This window comes from Ptychodera flava, chromosome 17 (genome assembly GCF_041260155.1).
Source record: "Ptychodera flava strain L36383 chromosome 17, AS_Pfla_20210202, whole genome shotgun sequence".
Lineage (NCBI taxonomy): Eukaryota > Metazoa > Hemichordata > Enteropneusta > Ptychoderidae > Ptychodera > Ptychodera flava.
Window position 1 is genome coordinate 14,471,627 of NC_091944.1, and position 15,393 is coordinate 14,487,019.

Consider the following 15,393-nt stretch of genomic DNA (forward strand, 5'->3'; position numbering starts at 1 on the left):
TCTAAAAGACGATTCTCCTGATAAATATCTTGACTTTGACCCTACGTGTTTAGAGATCAGGAAAGGTGATAGTTTCAGTGACATGATAGATGTGCGTTACAGTATGCCAAACCTATTGTCCTTTACAAAGAGGCCAATGGTTAATTAAGTCAGTAAATGTAGAGCTGGTCATACTATTTCCCATCCTACTGATCTCTGTCAAATATCAAGGTATGAAGTTTTACCGACTACTCGTGAAAGCTTATACTACAATGGCCAGTCATTCTGTGCTAAAGACAGCATAAGAACATTCTAAAGGGTTCAGCCCCTTAGAATCTTTCTTGTGTGTCTCTAACCGTTCGGTCACTTGGCCTCCTATCGGTTGATAGGGTATGTGTATTATCTCAGTCTTGGAGGGGGGTTGTGAACTTATAATTGCGATTATTTTATAAATCCGTTGTCAGTGAAGCAACTACACCTGCTGGGTGCATCATACATTGGTTGATGATATCAGAAATAGAACAGAGGAATGAATTGACGGTGAGGTTGGAGTTTTTCAATCAAAGGAAGCTTCGAAATATCACTGACACATGTCATGTTGGGTATCTTGTCTGTGGGGCAATGCTGATAAATCAGATGTTAGACTAGTTCACATGTACCACTTATAATAGATTTTGGGTGGAAACTCGTTGGGGGTAAAATGAGTGTAATCCGGGACTTAGATAAAAATTGATAAAATAATAATAATGTTAAGTTTCGGACTAATGGATGCAAATGCGGAAACTAATGTGGAAACATTTCGTAAATGTTTGTAATCTGATAATGTTTATAAATCAGGTCGTAAATGTGTACACTGTTAAATACACATGCAACAAAGATCGGCAACAGCGTCATCTGATGAATATTTAACTGCTTTAGGTGGGGCAGTACACGATAATGAGTAAAGTCTTTGGCGAGATATTGTAAAAATATTGTTGGATGAATAAATACCACCAAACTACACTTGAATCACTTGAACACTTGAAACTATTCCTATCATGATTGTCATATTGTCATGATACTATTCACTGAGGTTGCTTGGCGGTCATTTGCTTTTTTGTTTTCAATTATTACCTCAACGTGAATATACTATATTCAGACACACAGCAACCACAAATATATATATATATATATATATATATATAATATATATATATATATATATATATATATATATATATATATCCTGTAAAACAAGTCTTTTTAGTGTCTGTGTTTCAACTTGTGTCACAGAATTAACTGACATTGCTGCATGTTCAAGCGACTATTGACTTGTCATTTATCCTATCTGAGCAGATTGTCTAAAATTTTAAGTCGTGATTTATATATTTTCAGTTTAAGTTTTATTTTATTGATCCAAGTATATTACTTTTACCTTAGTTTAATTTAATGTAATGAATATGTCTTTTTCCTGCACTTTGCGAAGTGGCTTGCACTTACACTCACAATCTGCTCGGAGAGGAAAATTGACAAGTGAATGGCTGCCTAAACCTGCGGCAAAATCAGTTAATACTGTGACACAAGCTGAAACACATTTATCTATCTATCTATCTATCTATCTATCTATCTATCTATCTATCTATCTATCTATCTATCTATCTATCTATCTAGATAGATAGATAGATAGATAGATAGATAGATAGATAGGTAGCTATATATACATATGTATATTTTTTCGATTGTATTTATTTTTGTCTGTGTGTCTGAATATCATCTGTTCATGTTTCAGTGATGATTGAAAATAAATAGCAACAAAATGTTTACTATGCACCATTCGGGGCAGATGAATATTCCACATTGATAAAGAATCATTAGCATAAATTTCAATACCGAAACAATGTCAATCAATATCATTTACATTAATTAGAACTAATATGTCCGGTATAGTGCACTAATAGACAAAATGACTGCTAAACGACCTTAATGAATAGTATCATGACAATAATGATAGAGATAATTTATGCAAATAAATTACTTTAAAACATGTCATTTTAGCTAGCATCCTTTTCCATGAATTTAGCTTAATCTGTCATTTCGCTAATTTAGATGTCGCTAATTCAAACTTTTCCCTATATTCATTGGTTAGGATGTTGTTTAAAATAAAAACCTGCTGATAGCAAAGAAAATAAAAAAAAATTGCTAAAAAAGCATGGAGCTAATTCAAAGTGTTTTACAGTAATCAAGAGGTAAGGCGTGAGTATTCAGTCTGTTAGTATGGATATATACTTCCTGGACAAGCTAGGTAAAATGAATACACACTCTTTCTTTCATTCCAGCAGACACTGCATGCTGTCATTTGGCCATTAGTTAGCTCATATAGTGCTAATTATAATATGGATAATTTATGCAAATAAATTAATTAAGAAATGGGAGAAGTGTGGTTCGTAAGTATCTGAAGTATGGATGTATATACACAGGATAGGCTAGGTGATATTGATGCACACTCTTTCATTCCAACAGACAATGCATCGTGTTCTATAGCCATTATCTTGCATATAGGTGCTAATTATAATAAATATAATTTTGCAAGGAAATGAATTAAAAGGTAAGGCATGTGTAGTCTGTTAGTATGGATTTATATGCACTGGATAGGCTAAGTGAAATGGATGCACACTCTTTATGTGATCTAGCAGACAGCATCTTGTTCTCTGAAGGCATTTCCAGCTATCTATAGAAATGAGAAATTTTGTGGAGGAGGCCCAGGATCCCAGGTGATAGGAGAGAAACTCCTCCTCATACACCCTCCTCGCCCTACACGTTGTGAAGTACCGACGTAAGTCATAGACACAAAATTGTAGGTTTCTTCATTTTGTCAAAATATTTTCCTCTTCCCTTGGCCTGAAGGCCCTTCTTAAATCAACTGGGCTTTTTACTCACGACGGGCTGCTTTTTTAAACAATACGATTTGATAGTAAAACTTTGAACATATATCTTGCCGACAGAGAACAACTAGTGAGGTCATGAATTGATACAGGTCCAACACAGTGTGCGAAATTAACGTCGGTCCGACGGTCCGAGACCGACAGATTTCTCGTCGGGCCGAAAGTTTTTAGCAACATGTCGGTCCTTATGACCGACTGGAATTTGGAATAGATGATGAAAATTTCTCCGTCAAGACCTGTAACAGATCCAGATAATGACTAACTTTGAATCATATTGATTCAGACTTGAATGTCATGCACCTATCAATGTTTTCCACCGTGGGAGTGCGGGCAACAGGGGATATTGATCGCACTTCGTGTCCTGGTAGGTATTCACCCACTTCTCTACCACTCACGTTGGCTAATTTCAGAAGTGATTTTCAGCTCGCCAACCATTTTCAATCACAATATCACATGCCCAGGTGTAGTGTACAATTTTACCCAGCCATATAGAGAACATCATCTCCCTGTCATGAGAGACAAACTGTCTCGCTTTCATCACCCACACGTAGTCAGTGCATGAGCCCGTATTCCCCGGCCCCTGGGTGTTTGACATCATTTTATGGTCCGAAAGTGGGGGATTTGACATGGCTAGAAAAAAGTCAAATTCTCCTGTTAGTCCCATAGCCCCCCCCCCGTGGGTGGTGGAAAACATTGATAAATGTGTGCGCATGACAGTGAGGAAAATGAGGGCTGTGATCTTTTTCAGTTTCCAGATCATGTAGCTGAATGATGAATGATGCATTCACTTACACTATTCTGCAATCTATGTGAACAACAGTCCTTTTGTATTGAAAAAGGACAAGAAAAATTAAATACTACAACATTCAAAAGCATAGTATTAGTCGAGAGAGTGTTTACTTTAATGGTCGTATACAACTGCATTTATTGAGGACCGGCAGTTTTCTGTAAGGACCTGAAGCTTTGGCTTGGTGCAGGCCCTTATGACCTGAAGCTATTTTCTTTTAATTTCGCACACTGGTCCAACAGTTTCAGTTGATATACTTCAAGATTTACTTCTGAGCCTGTGGTGTTTTAAGCTCACGTGTTCACAAAGTGAGCTAATGTATTAGCGATGTCTGTCTGTCTGTGTGTATGCGTGCGTGTGTGTGTGTGTGTTTGTGTGTCTGTACGATAATTCAAAAACGCCTGAACGGATTCAAGTAAGATTGGTAGACAGGTACTGTAGGTTAATTGCAAGAACTCATTAGATTTTGTCTAGTGTGGTTATCAATGACGTTATGAAATGTCATTTTTTTCATATAATGTCCACACATATCAAGAAACACTGCACAAACTTTCATGAAACTTTTCACGATGACAAAATCAGAACATTTTGATGATACTGTGAGTGTCATGTCAATTGTCTGCTTAATTGCATATGTGATGAACTTTTGTAATTAGTGATGTAACACCAAAATTCCTATACCAAATTTAATGATATCTGCTACAGATATTGATCTGATAGATTTCTAACTGTACTGAGAAGCATTGGGCAGTGTCAAGTTAATAAATAGCTCATTTGCATATTTAATGAAGTTTTGTAATTAGTCATATAACTCCATAATAACTGCACAAAATTTGATGAAATCTGCTGCAGCTACTGATCCGAAAAATATCTGACAGTGTTGTGAACCACTAAGTAGTGTTAAGTTAATTGATAATTCATTTGCATATATAGTGACTTTCGTAATTAGTGATTTATCTCGAGAGTACTGTGCGAAAGTTGATGAAACCTGTTACATATAATGACCTAACAGATACATGGATACCTGATTGTTCTGTGAAGTGTTCTACTATGTAATGAACCTGTTAGCCCACGTGAGCACATTCAGTCCACATCTGGTTACTTATTTATAATAAATATGTCACTCGGCCTGATAAATGTGAAGAAAAGATGTTTGCTGATGATAGTACAATGCACGTGGTGGCTACGGCTATTGTCGACATAGAATATGAAGTAAAGGGTAACATGGAACATGTAAATAATTGGTGTTTACACAAAATCTGTCCAGGTATTGTGAAAACTAAATGCATCGATCGCTAGAAGGCAAAATGTCTCACTATACTTGTCCATTGCTGAAGTTTAAATCTGTGATCATGACATAAAAAATGTAGAGTATGAATAAGTGCTTTGAATCACAGGGTGCTGTCTGTCTATGTCTGACTATTTCATCATTACTTTGGTCAACCTAATGTATTGCAAGATTCCAATAATGACACAGCCTAACACTTTATTCGATGGTTGTGCGTGCACATGATTGAGCAATGTCTGTTCCCCTGATTTAGAAATCCAACATACTCTTCTCCAGAGTACTATATAAGAGATCCACTAAGGGCACCACATCTGTTTCATATTTTGTTTTGTTTTTCCATGACTGAAAAAATAGAAAGAAAAAGAGTGATATTCGGAATTATCAATGAATTTGTTGTAGAATATATTTTACACAGTAGCTCCACCAGTAGCTGAAGCTACTTAGACACCCTTAGAGTTAACAGTAGAACCAACAGTATCATAAATGGATTCAACATCACAGCCTGATAGTTATTCAACTGAAAGAAAATTAGATTCAGTATGTCCAACTAATACCACGTATCAGATGTTAATTATCAAAGTTAAGTCGAGATTGAACTTTGCGTTATAGTAAGATAAGAGAACAATGGCGAAAGAAACTTGTAAAGGACAGAAAATTAAAATAACCAATCGACTGATATAAACGCTTATCTTATACTAGAACTAAAACTAGTACCTGGAGGCACTTTCCTTAGTAACGCTATGGCCAAAAACACATGATAACCACCCCTGAGTATTCAGAGAGAATGGTGGACACATATGAGTACTTACTCCGCATGGTAAAGGAGGGGTATGCTTTATTTCATATATGGTATTGTATTAAAAACATGTTAAAGTATCATTATTGACAATATCTGTAAGCAAACAAACAAACAAACAAACAAACAAACAAACAAACAAAGGAAAATAAACTCCGTTCTTTGTTGACAAACATGAACAGAAATACGCCGCCCTTTGGTTTTGTATTGTATACGGAAAAAATCATACACAACAAATAAACAAACATACATAAACAAACAACAATCAAGGAGACAGAGTTCCCAGTACTAATACGGATTTTACAGAACCTCAGTCGTGTGCCGAACGGGCCCTCGTAAGCTCGGGCCCTTCCGCCGTACAACCTCGGTCCTGAAAACCCGTGACTGTGTATATTACAAAGACCGATGATAAATGGACAAAACTTTGCATGATATGATGCTGCTGGTTGAACTCCCAGTCTACCGATTTTATGTCCCCTTGGCCAGGAAAGCGAGGTCAAGCATGCAAGTACATATAGACATGTTACAAGACAAGAAACCAGGACAATAAGCCTACTTCTGGCATATATTATGGTTCTCCTTGTCCCATTCAATTAAATTCAAAAAATATAGCCTATTGGCTATATTTGCAAATTTTTCATTACTGTAAATGTAGTTTGTTTGCTACTGTTATTACCGTTTAAATACATTTGCTGATGTCACTTTTGATGTATACTTATGGGTATTTTTTTCCTAATTTCAGGTCGTTCAACGAATCAGTGCGGCAATCATATACTCTGCAGCATATTCACGAGACTGGTGCATAGGACATAGCCATATCGTATCCCACCTTTAGGGGAGAACGCACCTCGGGGACAGACATTCGGACTCCCAAACTTTTACAATTCTCTTCTGATATACCACATGTGGGGGTTCATTTTAAAGCTCTTGGTGAAAGAAAACTTTTCCATAGAGTTAACACAGGGGTGGCGACCATTTTGAATTTCTAATATCGGTAAATCTTGGGTAATTTGTTTCTCTAGTACCAAAATTTGCATGGTGACCCTCTATTTTTATTCTTGATTTTGAAAGAGAATGATTGAAAGATTCCTTGAGGAAAGTTAGAGCAAAAGTTTAAGTCTTTCACTTTCGAGGTGCATACTACCTTAATGTAACCGTCGATGGTTCTGTGTGACTCTCTAGTCTTATAAGACAAACTTATCAACGTGTGTGTAAATCTGCTATGTTTTTAAGGAAAACGAGAAAAGTTACTGTAATTTTACCGTGAAAGGAGTTCAAGATGCAGCGTCGAGCTTTTAATCTCGCTAGGCTTGAAATATAGTGATGGACCATCAACTTTGTAATTTTTTTCATTTTCACATTAGTTGGTAAACGTTCAACTTATTCACTTACGGAGACGAAAAATATTTAGTCATGTTGCATTGGATTGAAGAGCAACCCAAGCATAATCTTATACTCCCAATTTTATATTTCATATAAGAAGTGTTACTTCAGTAAATATTATTTGGTACTACATATTTACCATCGTCAATTTCTGCTATCGGTAACCTCCTCCCGTTTCGAATGATTTGCTACAACGTGTGCTATGTTCAGCACGGAGGCAACCTACTGGTAGGGTGACCGGACGAGAGGCCCTCCTATAACACTGGGGCTGACATGAAAAATCTGAGAGTGAATGCTCGAAATCGAAGGCTTAAAGTGGGGCTCAGTTAGTGATAAGTTGTACAAATTCACCTTAATTATGCAACAGTTGTGCACATTTATGTATGTGAACAAGGTAATGGCGACAAAATTTTGAAGTTTACGAACACACTTTGTAGACAAAGGTCAGGGGGACGCCATCTTGGAAGTCGTCTACTCGCACGCGAACGGCCGCTATGAGAGATCGCGAGAACGGAAATAGTTGCATTTCTCAGCGAATGTTGTGAAGAGAAGGAAGTCAAAATGAGTGCAAAAATTTCCCAAAAACGTCTTTTTTCTTCCGAGAAACTGCTGACGAAATTTTCACTCTGAAACGTCTATGACTTTTGGCATCGTTTTCCAAGAAGGGAAGGAATGGCCATGCGGGCAAATTGTACCTTAGATATTTTTCTACTTGTTCTGTGCTTTAATAAGGCTCGGCTATGCAGCGCAAATTAACGCGGTTTAACATGGTTTTCCTAAAGCAGGAAGTAAGGTTTGCAATAGTGCCGTACTTGAACAACATGCTTTTTGACCCGTGCGGACTAGACTTGGTTCAAGTCTGTGATTTGTGAATGTTTGAGTGGAGTGAACGCAATGATTTGTATTCTGCTTTCATGTGAAACGCGCGCGTGAGTGGACGCGATGAGTAGGGTGAACGCGATGAGTGGAGTGAACGCTATACAGCGGAGTTTCACCCGGAATCACAGACTTGGCTTTCTTGCACGATCTGCGTTGCTATAAATTATTCATGAGATGACGTTTTCTTTACTCATATATTATTCATAAGATGACATCACTAAATTTTACACATTGGGAGGAGTTACCAATTGACCCAAACGAGACGTGCATAAAACTCACATGGCATTGTCGACAAAATGTCGAGTGCGATCACTCCCACAAAAGTCAGCACGACCTCTGTTGTATCACCGAAAACGCGTGAAATATCTGTGTTGTTTGTGGGGTCCATGTCGCAAAATGCGAAAATCGTCGCCGGTTATTCAAGGATGGAAAAAGACACCGTCCCTTCAGTTGTAGCCTGTTCTCTTACGTGCCCAAAGCGATGGAAATCAAAACAATGTGGGGCGACTTCGTATGTCAGTGATTTTCCGCTGCCGGTTGGTGCGCAGACGAACACATCTTTTCCCTCAATGTAACTCTCAACAAGCTTTCTTTGGTAATCTCGCATGATTAGCGATGGTCGACCGATCAGTTGTAAAACGCGGTTGATGTCTGAACTTGATGCCATTATTCGCTCAGATATAAAACGTACTCGATACTAGCTTTGCACGGAGATGACAACAGACTTTTTAATGCATGCAGAGGTTTATTAGCATGCGTTCTTCTTATTGGCCAGAATAATGGCGGGGGCTGTCAATCATTTTGTATTTGCTCTACGTCACTGTGTACACAGTCCGTCTCACCACAGGGTGTTGTCTAAATGTCCGTCCCCAGGGGTGGGTAGGTGTTTCGTTGTATTGCTAAAAAGATATATTCTACCAACCTTTGGTGTTTTGGTCTTAAACTTAGCACTGCCCTTGACAATCTTGCGTTAACGTTTTATTCAACATGCTGTATCTATTATCTGATGAGTTTGAGTGCCTAATTGGCCAAAGTAAGCAAGGGTAAATTACTAAGCTGTGGACGCTGTCACCAGATTATCACCGGATTAAATTTGACAAAGTCAACAACGAACGCGCCAGTAAGGTCTTCAGTTATACCTTACTGGCGCGTTCGTTGTTGACTTTGTCAAATTTAATCCGGTGATGATCTGGTGACAGCGTCCACAGCTTAGTAATTTACCCTTGATTACTTTGGTTAATTAGGCACTCAAACTCATCAGATAATAGATACAGCATGTTGATAAAACGTATACGCAAGATTGTCAAGGGCAGTGCTAAAGGTTGGTAGAATATATCTTTATTAGCGTTACAACGAAACACCTACCCACCCCTGGGGACGGACATGTAGACAGCCCCCTGTGGTCTCACCGCCTGTACTTTGCAAGAAGTCCAAGTCGGTGAATCTGGCAGAAACTAACTCACTACTGCGCAGACTCAAACGTGACGCATTCAATCGCTGGGAAAACCTGGCGTGAGCTGCCAAATTCCGGATAGGTTTGTACGAAATAGGAGAGACACAAGAGAAACTATTATAAATGATTTTATTTTTTTTAAATTCACCGACTTGAACCAAGTCTAACCGTGCGCACCTGTCTCTGCCCAGAAACAATGGCTTGTATCCATGATACTGGAAACACAAAGGTCAGCGTGAGGACAATCTTCCATCTTCTTTCACTGGACTTATCAACCTATACAATATTCTCACAGAAATAATTTGGAAACTATAAATGCACCTTTCACTTGACTCATTATTGTACAGTTAGTCATCTTTCAGCCATTTTAACCATATTGGGTCCGATTTTTGGTCACACTGTCTCATTATTCCTCATTACAATATTCTCAGGGAAAGAATTTGGAAACTTTGATTTTCCAGAGGCTGCCAAATTGTGATTATGCTAATTAGCCAAATTATTTTTCCAGATTTGGACTTTATACCAACACTTTCAACAGGTGCCATCAAGATTTTGGCAAAAGATTTCAGTTTTAAAAATCGTCCGGTCACCCTACTTCTAGAAAAAATGTGGTTGCTGGTCCGTTGTGTGTTGGAAGTGTTCCATGCCATAGTGGTTCGCGAGAATTTATATTGAAAACTTTAATACGATACCAAACGGTCGATCCTACATCAGAGAGCTGGTGACCAACTATCACGTCTACTGTTTCTAATACGTCAGGTTGTAAAATACATACATTTGAATGATATGGAATAGAATTCTACGAACATTCGTTTGTATACGAAAACCAGGGAGTCAGTAGATTATTATTACCTATATTATTATTTTGGTAATTATGTAAGGATGAGTGGGGCTTTGTCAAAAATGGTCCCATATCCTAAAAAGAGACTTGAGGTGTGAATAAACCGATTAGGAGAATCCTGATCACAAAGACCATGATGGCATGTTAAAATATTTGTCACATTTTACATTACTTAGGCTCCACAGAAATCTTCCGGTGACCATTGTCCAAGCATATCCCTGTATCCTTTGACCCATAAAACAATGTACTGTGGCAATGTCAAACTGCAATAACTCTATCCCTTGTATTCTTTACGAAGAGTAAGAGACGGGTACAGACAAGATACCAATATTAAGAGATAAAAAGACACCTAAATGTGACAGAAACAGGCACAAACATGTTTAAGATGGAGCCGAATAGGTAGACTGGTATGCGGTTTGATAGATGAACAAAACGAAGACAGGATAAAGAGTTCAGAATAGCTTGGGATATAAATTTAGGATATAAATTTACTTTATTATTTGTTGTGCGAATATGGCATGCAATCACACAAACTCTCGACAAAGGGTAAATTTAATTGTCACTTATAAAGTTGTTTTATTGCGTTTTCATCGACTTATCGTTTTCCAACTTTTTGAATCATCGAATAGACTGGTATTAATTGTCAAAATGAAAAAAATATAACTCAATTTAAACAAAAAGCTCGGCTCGGTTCTCGAACGTAACAGTACATCTACTTACGCTTACTTGCATTAATCATAGAATGGTCATATTTATCTAATTTTACACATCGATCCAAGCACAATTTAAACGATCAAATGTTCATTTAGTACACAATCTTTCTTACCAAGGGTCAACTTCTGAACTTATAATGGTAGTTGTAAAACTATGCTACCCCAGGAAGTAATATTATCAAAATACAAAAGGAAACAGGACTGACATGATAAAAGACCAGACAACTGCTCTCATTTTTGCTTCTGATACAAGTTAATGGGAATCGTAAACTGTTTATGATGTGCATCTACCGGTATTTTGATTTTGTCTTTTTGAGCCCTTTCACTAAGTAACTTCATTTGTGAACTTCTCCGAAACGTTTCGATATAGAGTCTTTAGATACATTTGGCACACAGAAAAAATAGCCCTTTCCTAATAGATGATATTCTGATTGTATTGACTGTCGCGATTAATGGAAGAAGATGTCACATATGGCACAAGATCACTAATTCACTTCCGGGTTCGTTACCCATAGATCGGAAGAAAAATAGTGCAGACCTTGAAGTTTTGATACCTGTATGGATGCTTGTTTAGTTTTAACTTAACGTCAAGTATTTTTTATAGATATGTTTCTGCCTGAATCAAAATGCAGACTGTTGTGAATAATTGCTAAAGCATCCGGTGGTAATATGAGTTCTGTGGCCCACAGAAATAACAATAAGCCTAAATTTTGTCAAAAACACCACTGAGGGCACTATTTTCATCGCTCTCTCAAAATTTCCGTTGACTTGCCCACACGAAAAATTAATCAGTAGTCAAGCTGACATTGACCTACCACCTGTTAAGAGGATTCGTGCCGCTGAATGTTTTAAAATAGGAAAATTGAGCTCAACGCTACTGTGGTGGCCTATGGGAAATGAATTAGTGGTCTTGTGCCATGTGCATTTGATAAACTATTGAGTTACCTATATAGATATTTAAAGTGCCAATTTGTAGCCTATGATAAAGGCTATAGCCTAAATGTGAGGCACATTGCCAATGGAAGGCAGGCGTCAAGCAACTTCTTAGAACAAAGACGATTTTCAGTAGTATTCCGTGAGATTACTTGCTTTCACACTTGAAAACCGGGAGAAAAGGAATGTCTCCATATCGGTCTCGTAAGGCTGAGAGTAAATTGGTCAATTCGTATATTTTTTGTTCAGTAGCGACAAATCTACAACAATAAGCTTTCTACCGGCGCGCTTAGAGTACTTTTTGATCAAGGGACCCAGAAGAGTGGGTGAAATTGGTCTTCTCTGTACTTGAGGTTTGGCACATATTGTGGCGGAAAAGTGTCAAGAAAAGTAACGTTTGAATCTTCTAATTCTTTGACATCGAAAACGGGTCTGTAGCCGGCGATGGCCATCATTTCCTTGCACGGGTACGTCTCTTCTATTTTCTGAATCGCGTCCGGGGACAAAGTTTGTTTCCATGCCATCGCGGCTTCTGCGGAGTTTCTGGTCGTCGAAAAGGGCCCGCCAGCGGTGTTGTTTGTGTTGTTGTGCACCCACTGGAGCACTGTATTCGGAACGGGCAAACCAACGAATCTGTATATCTCCTGCGTCATTTCGTATGGTCGCATGGCAACATCTTCGTATCTCACAGCTTTGTATCGATCTTTAAGCCAATTAGGCATGGAAAGCCCGACAAGTAAGTTTTCCAGGGCATTTTGACAATACGCCGTCATGCTTTCTAGTACTTTGCCGGTCAGGTCGGTGACGGTGTAGTTAGGCTTGCTGACGAGACGGCGTTCCATCCAGGAGGGCGCTTTACCGCGTGGGTCTCGTATTATGTGAATAACTTTCAGGTTGAGCGAGGGATCCCGAACTAGCGCCACCACGTCGTTCAAATCGTACAGACGTATCGATTTGATTACGGTGTGCTTATGCTCACTGCACAAATCTGTCAACACTTTTGGCTGCACGACAGCGCACTGCTTCGATTGAGGAATCAATTCTGGCCATCTTCCGGAACAAAGAGTCGCTTGATCCAGCGCAGAAACTTCTCGAGTTCTCTTCTCTAGTGGGCTTCTGGCCAAGTCTGAGGCGTAACACTGCATCACGTCTGACGTAAAATTGCAGCGGAAAATATTATCCAACATTTCGATATGTTTCGGTCGGAAAAGGCTGAAGGGTTGGTCGAACTTCTTCATGCATTTTATCAAAGTGCGTCCGGGTTCGTATGAGTAAAAGAAGTCCTTGTTGGCATTGAAAAGCTCACCTATAAATGTAGAACCGCCCCGGAATGATGCTAGTATTAAAACGTGAACCCTTGAAACTGCGTCGTCCGAACCTGCAACCTTGGTTGGAGCTTCGATGGCGTTGGTAGTTCTGTCAGTGTTGCTGAAGAGAGTATCCAGAGAAAACGTGGTTAAAGTTTGGGAAACCGTCGTTGATGTCGCCTCGGTCGAAGTCGGAGTTACGGTTGTTGGGGCAAGAGTTGGAGTAGCGACGCCATAGGTGACTTCCGTTTCAAGCATTTCCTCAAATGGAAGGTGGCTTTCTTCGTCGAATTTTCTCGCAGTGTCCATCTTGACGGTTACGGGAATAAATCGAACGATCACTTTCTCCTTAGGGCGACACTGCCATCGACACATCACCAGGAAAAACAGGAAACCTACCGCATATTTGAAGAACCTGGCGAACCGACGCATTTCACATCTCTTATGTCAGGCACTCACCTCGCCACATAACGCGATCAAAAATCGATCCCATCAATAAAACACATTTGCGTAATCCGCTTCACAGATGACGGCCTTTTAGAAATGAAACAAAACAATATTAGTTTTATGACTACGTCATTCAAGCGAAACAAAGGAAAATATAGATGACATTAAACATCATCAGAACGATTAGAAATTAAGCTCATTTATTGATGTTTCATCGGTGTGAATAGCTCCATGGCGTACGGGCGACCATAATGTTGTTGATGTGTTTTTCGTATTTGATTTTTAAGATTGGTATTTTATAACACTCGTGGCAACAATCAAAGATATAAATATGATTGAATAAAATCAAAACTCAATTGCAGATTCCTGAAATTGAGAATTCGAAGATATGGACATTATTTTCTGAACAACACACTAATGGAGGACGCCATGTTGCAACAAAAACAACAAACAGTCACATGACATCCATAACCTACCTACTCACTCAGACGTCGAGTGTCAGCTGCTACGGTATTAATATCACCAAAGGCAGCCATCATTTTGGCAATTTTTCTGGCTGCCGAAAACCTTTCAGTGTCTTTTTATATATTTTTTCATAAAAAGATATTTTTATGGAAGCTAATTTCAGGACTCTTTTGCCGAGTATGAAAATTGGAAAACATGACTGTCGTAAAGCTGCGTGTGTGCAATTTTAGAATAACATTTTACATCAGTAAAGAAAAAAACCATTAGTAACGGATGCTGCAAAACAGCAGTAGCAACAAAAATATGAATGGATTATCAGCTAAGCAGTTGGTCGAAGAATAAACAGATAAATTACAAATTTTGAACAGTTGTATGAGTAAATTGGCGCTCCTTACAAACACATATTTTTCATTGCTGAAGATTAAAGTATATTTACGGTAAATTTACCAAGAATAGCCATGCTATTGATGGTTTTGGTACTCGTGTTTGGAGAGAAGATTCCTTCAAAGCAAAAATCTTACAATCAACATCGAAAAAAAACTCGTTCTCTAATGAAGACTTGGTGGACTACAAAATCCACAAAGAATGATTAAAATGAGAGGGGGGGGATTTTGCTCGAAATGTTCAAACCTAAGACTGAAGCTTTGTGATTTGTGGCACCCTGACAAATGATAGTTAGCCAAACACGGCTACAGCTGCTTTTGTACCTGTGTGTAATGAGACCTACCCATATCGAAATGATGCTCTTCGATAAAAGTTGTTGACCATGTTCACGAGCAAATGTAAAAGGGAACCCCGAGTAGTATGTCTAAAGCTTGTTCTCCAGGCTCAACTGGTCACGTGATTGAACGCAAATAACACCTACGAGCGCATATCCATCTGTCATTACACGTGTTTGTATGACCGCTTTAAATGCCGATGACGAAACCGCCATGCACATAGCAGTTTTATTAGCACATTGCCTTGCGTATTTATTTGGAGCCATTCATACATACTAAGGGGCCTATAATGTATTGTTTATTCGTTCCGGGTAAGATTTATATTCAAGATGTGACTAACAGACTGTACAAATGAAACCACAAAAATGCATATTCAAAAGATAAAACGACATCTATCGTTTTTTGTCGCATTGGTGTTACGGTGTAGGTTAATCGGCATGTACAGTGGATATAGAAAAAAAAGGAACCGATAAAATTGTTCA

General features: G+C 38.5%; 1 protein-coding gene and 1 long non-coding RNA gene across 2 annotated transcripts in view; one reads left to right on the top strand and one right to left on the bottom strand.

Annotated features, from left to right (window-relative positions):
- Positions 1-8,954, top strand: part of LOC139115536 (uncharacterized) — a 43,541-nt gene extending 34,587 nt beyond the window's left edge. The window contains exon 3 of the long non-coding RNA XR_011548141.1: positions 6,514-8,954. This is a non-coding gene — a long non-coding RNA (uncharacterized lncRNA). The remainder of the gene's footprint in view (positions 1-6,513) is intronic.
- A 1,853-nt stretch (positions 8,955-10,807) lies between these two features.
- On the bottom strand, positions 10,808-15,033 carry LOC139115533 (carbohydrate sulfotransferase 1-like). Its single transcript, XM_070677698.1, has 2 exons — positions 14,920-15,033; positions 10,808-13,814 (listed from the first exon to the last, which is right to left on the bottom strand). Exon 2 carries the CDS (start codon positions 13,710-13,712, stop codon positions 12,279-12,281), a length of 1,434 nt encoding a protein of 477 aa, XP_070533799.1. The 5' UTR covers positions 13,713-13,814; positions 14,920-15,033; the 3' UTR covers positions 10,808-12,278.
- Positions 15,034-15,393: the final 360 nt, after the last annotated feature.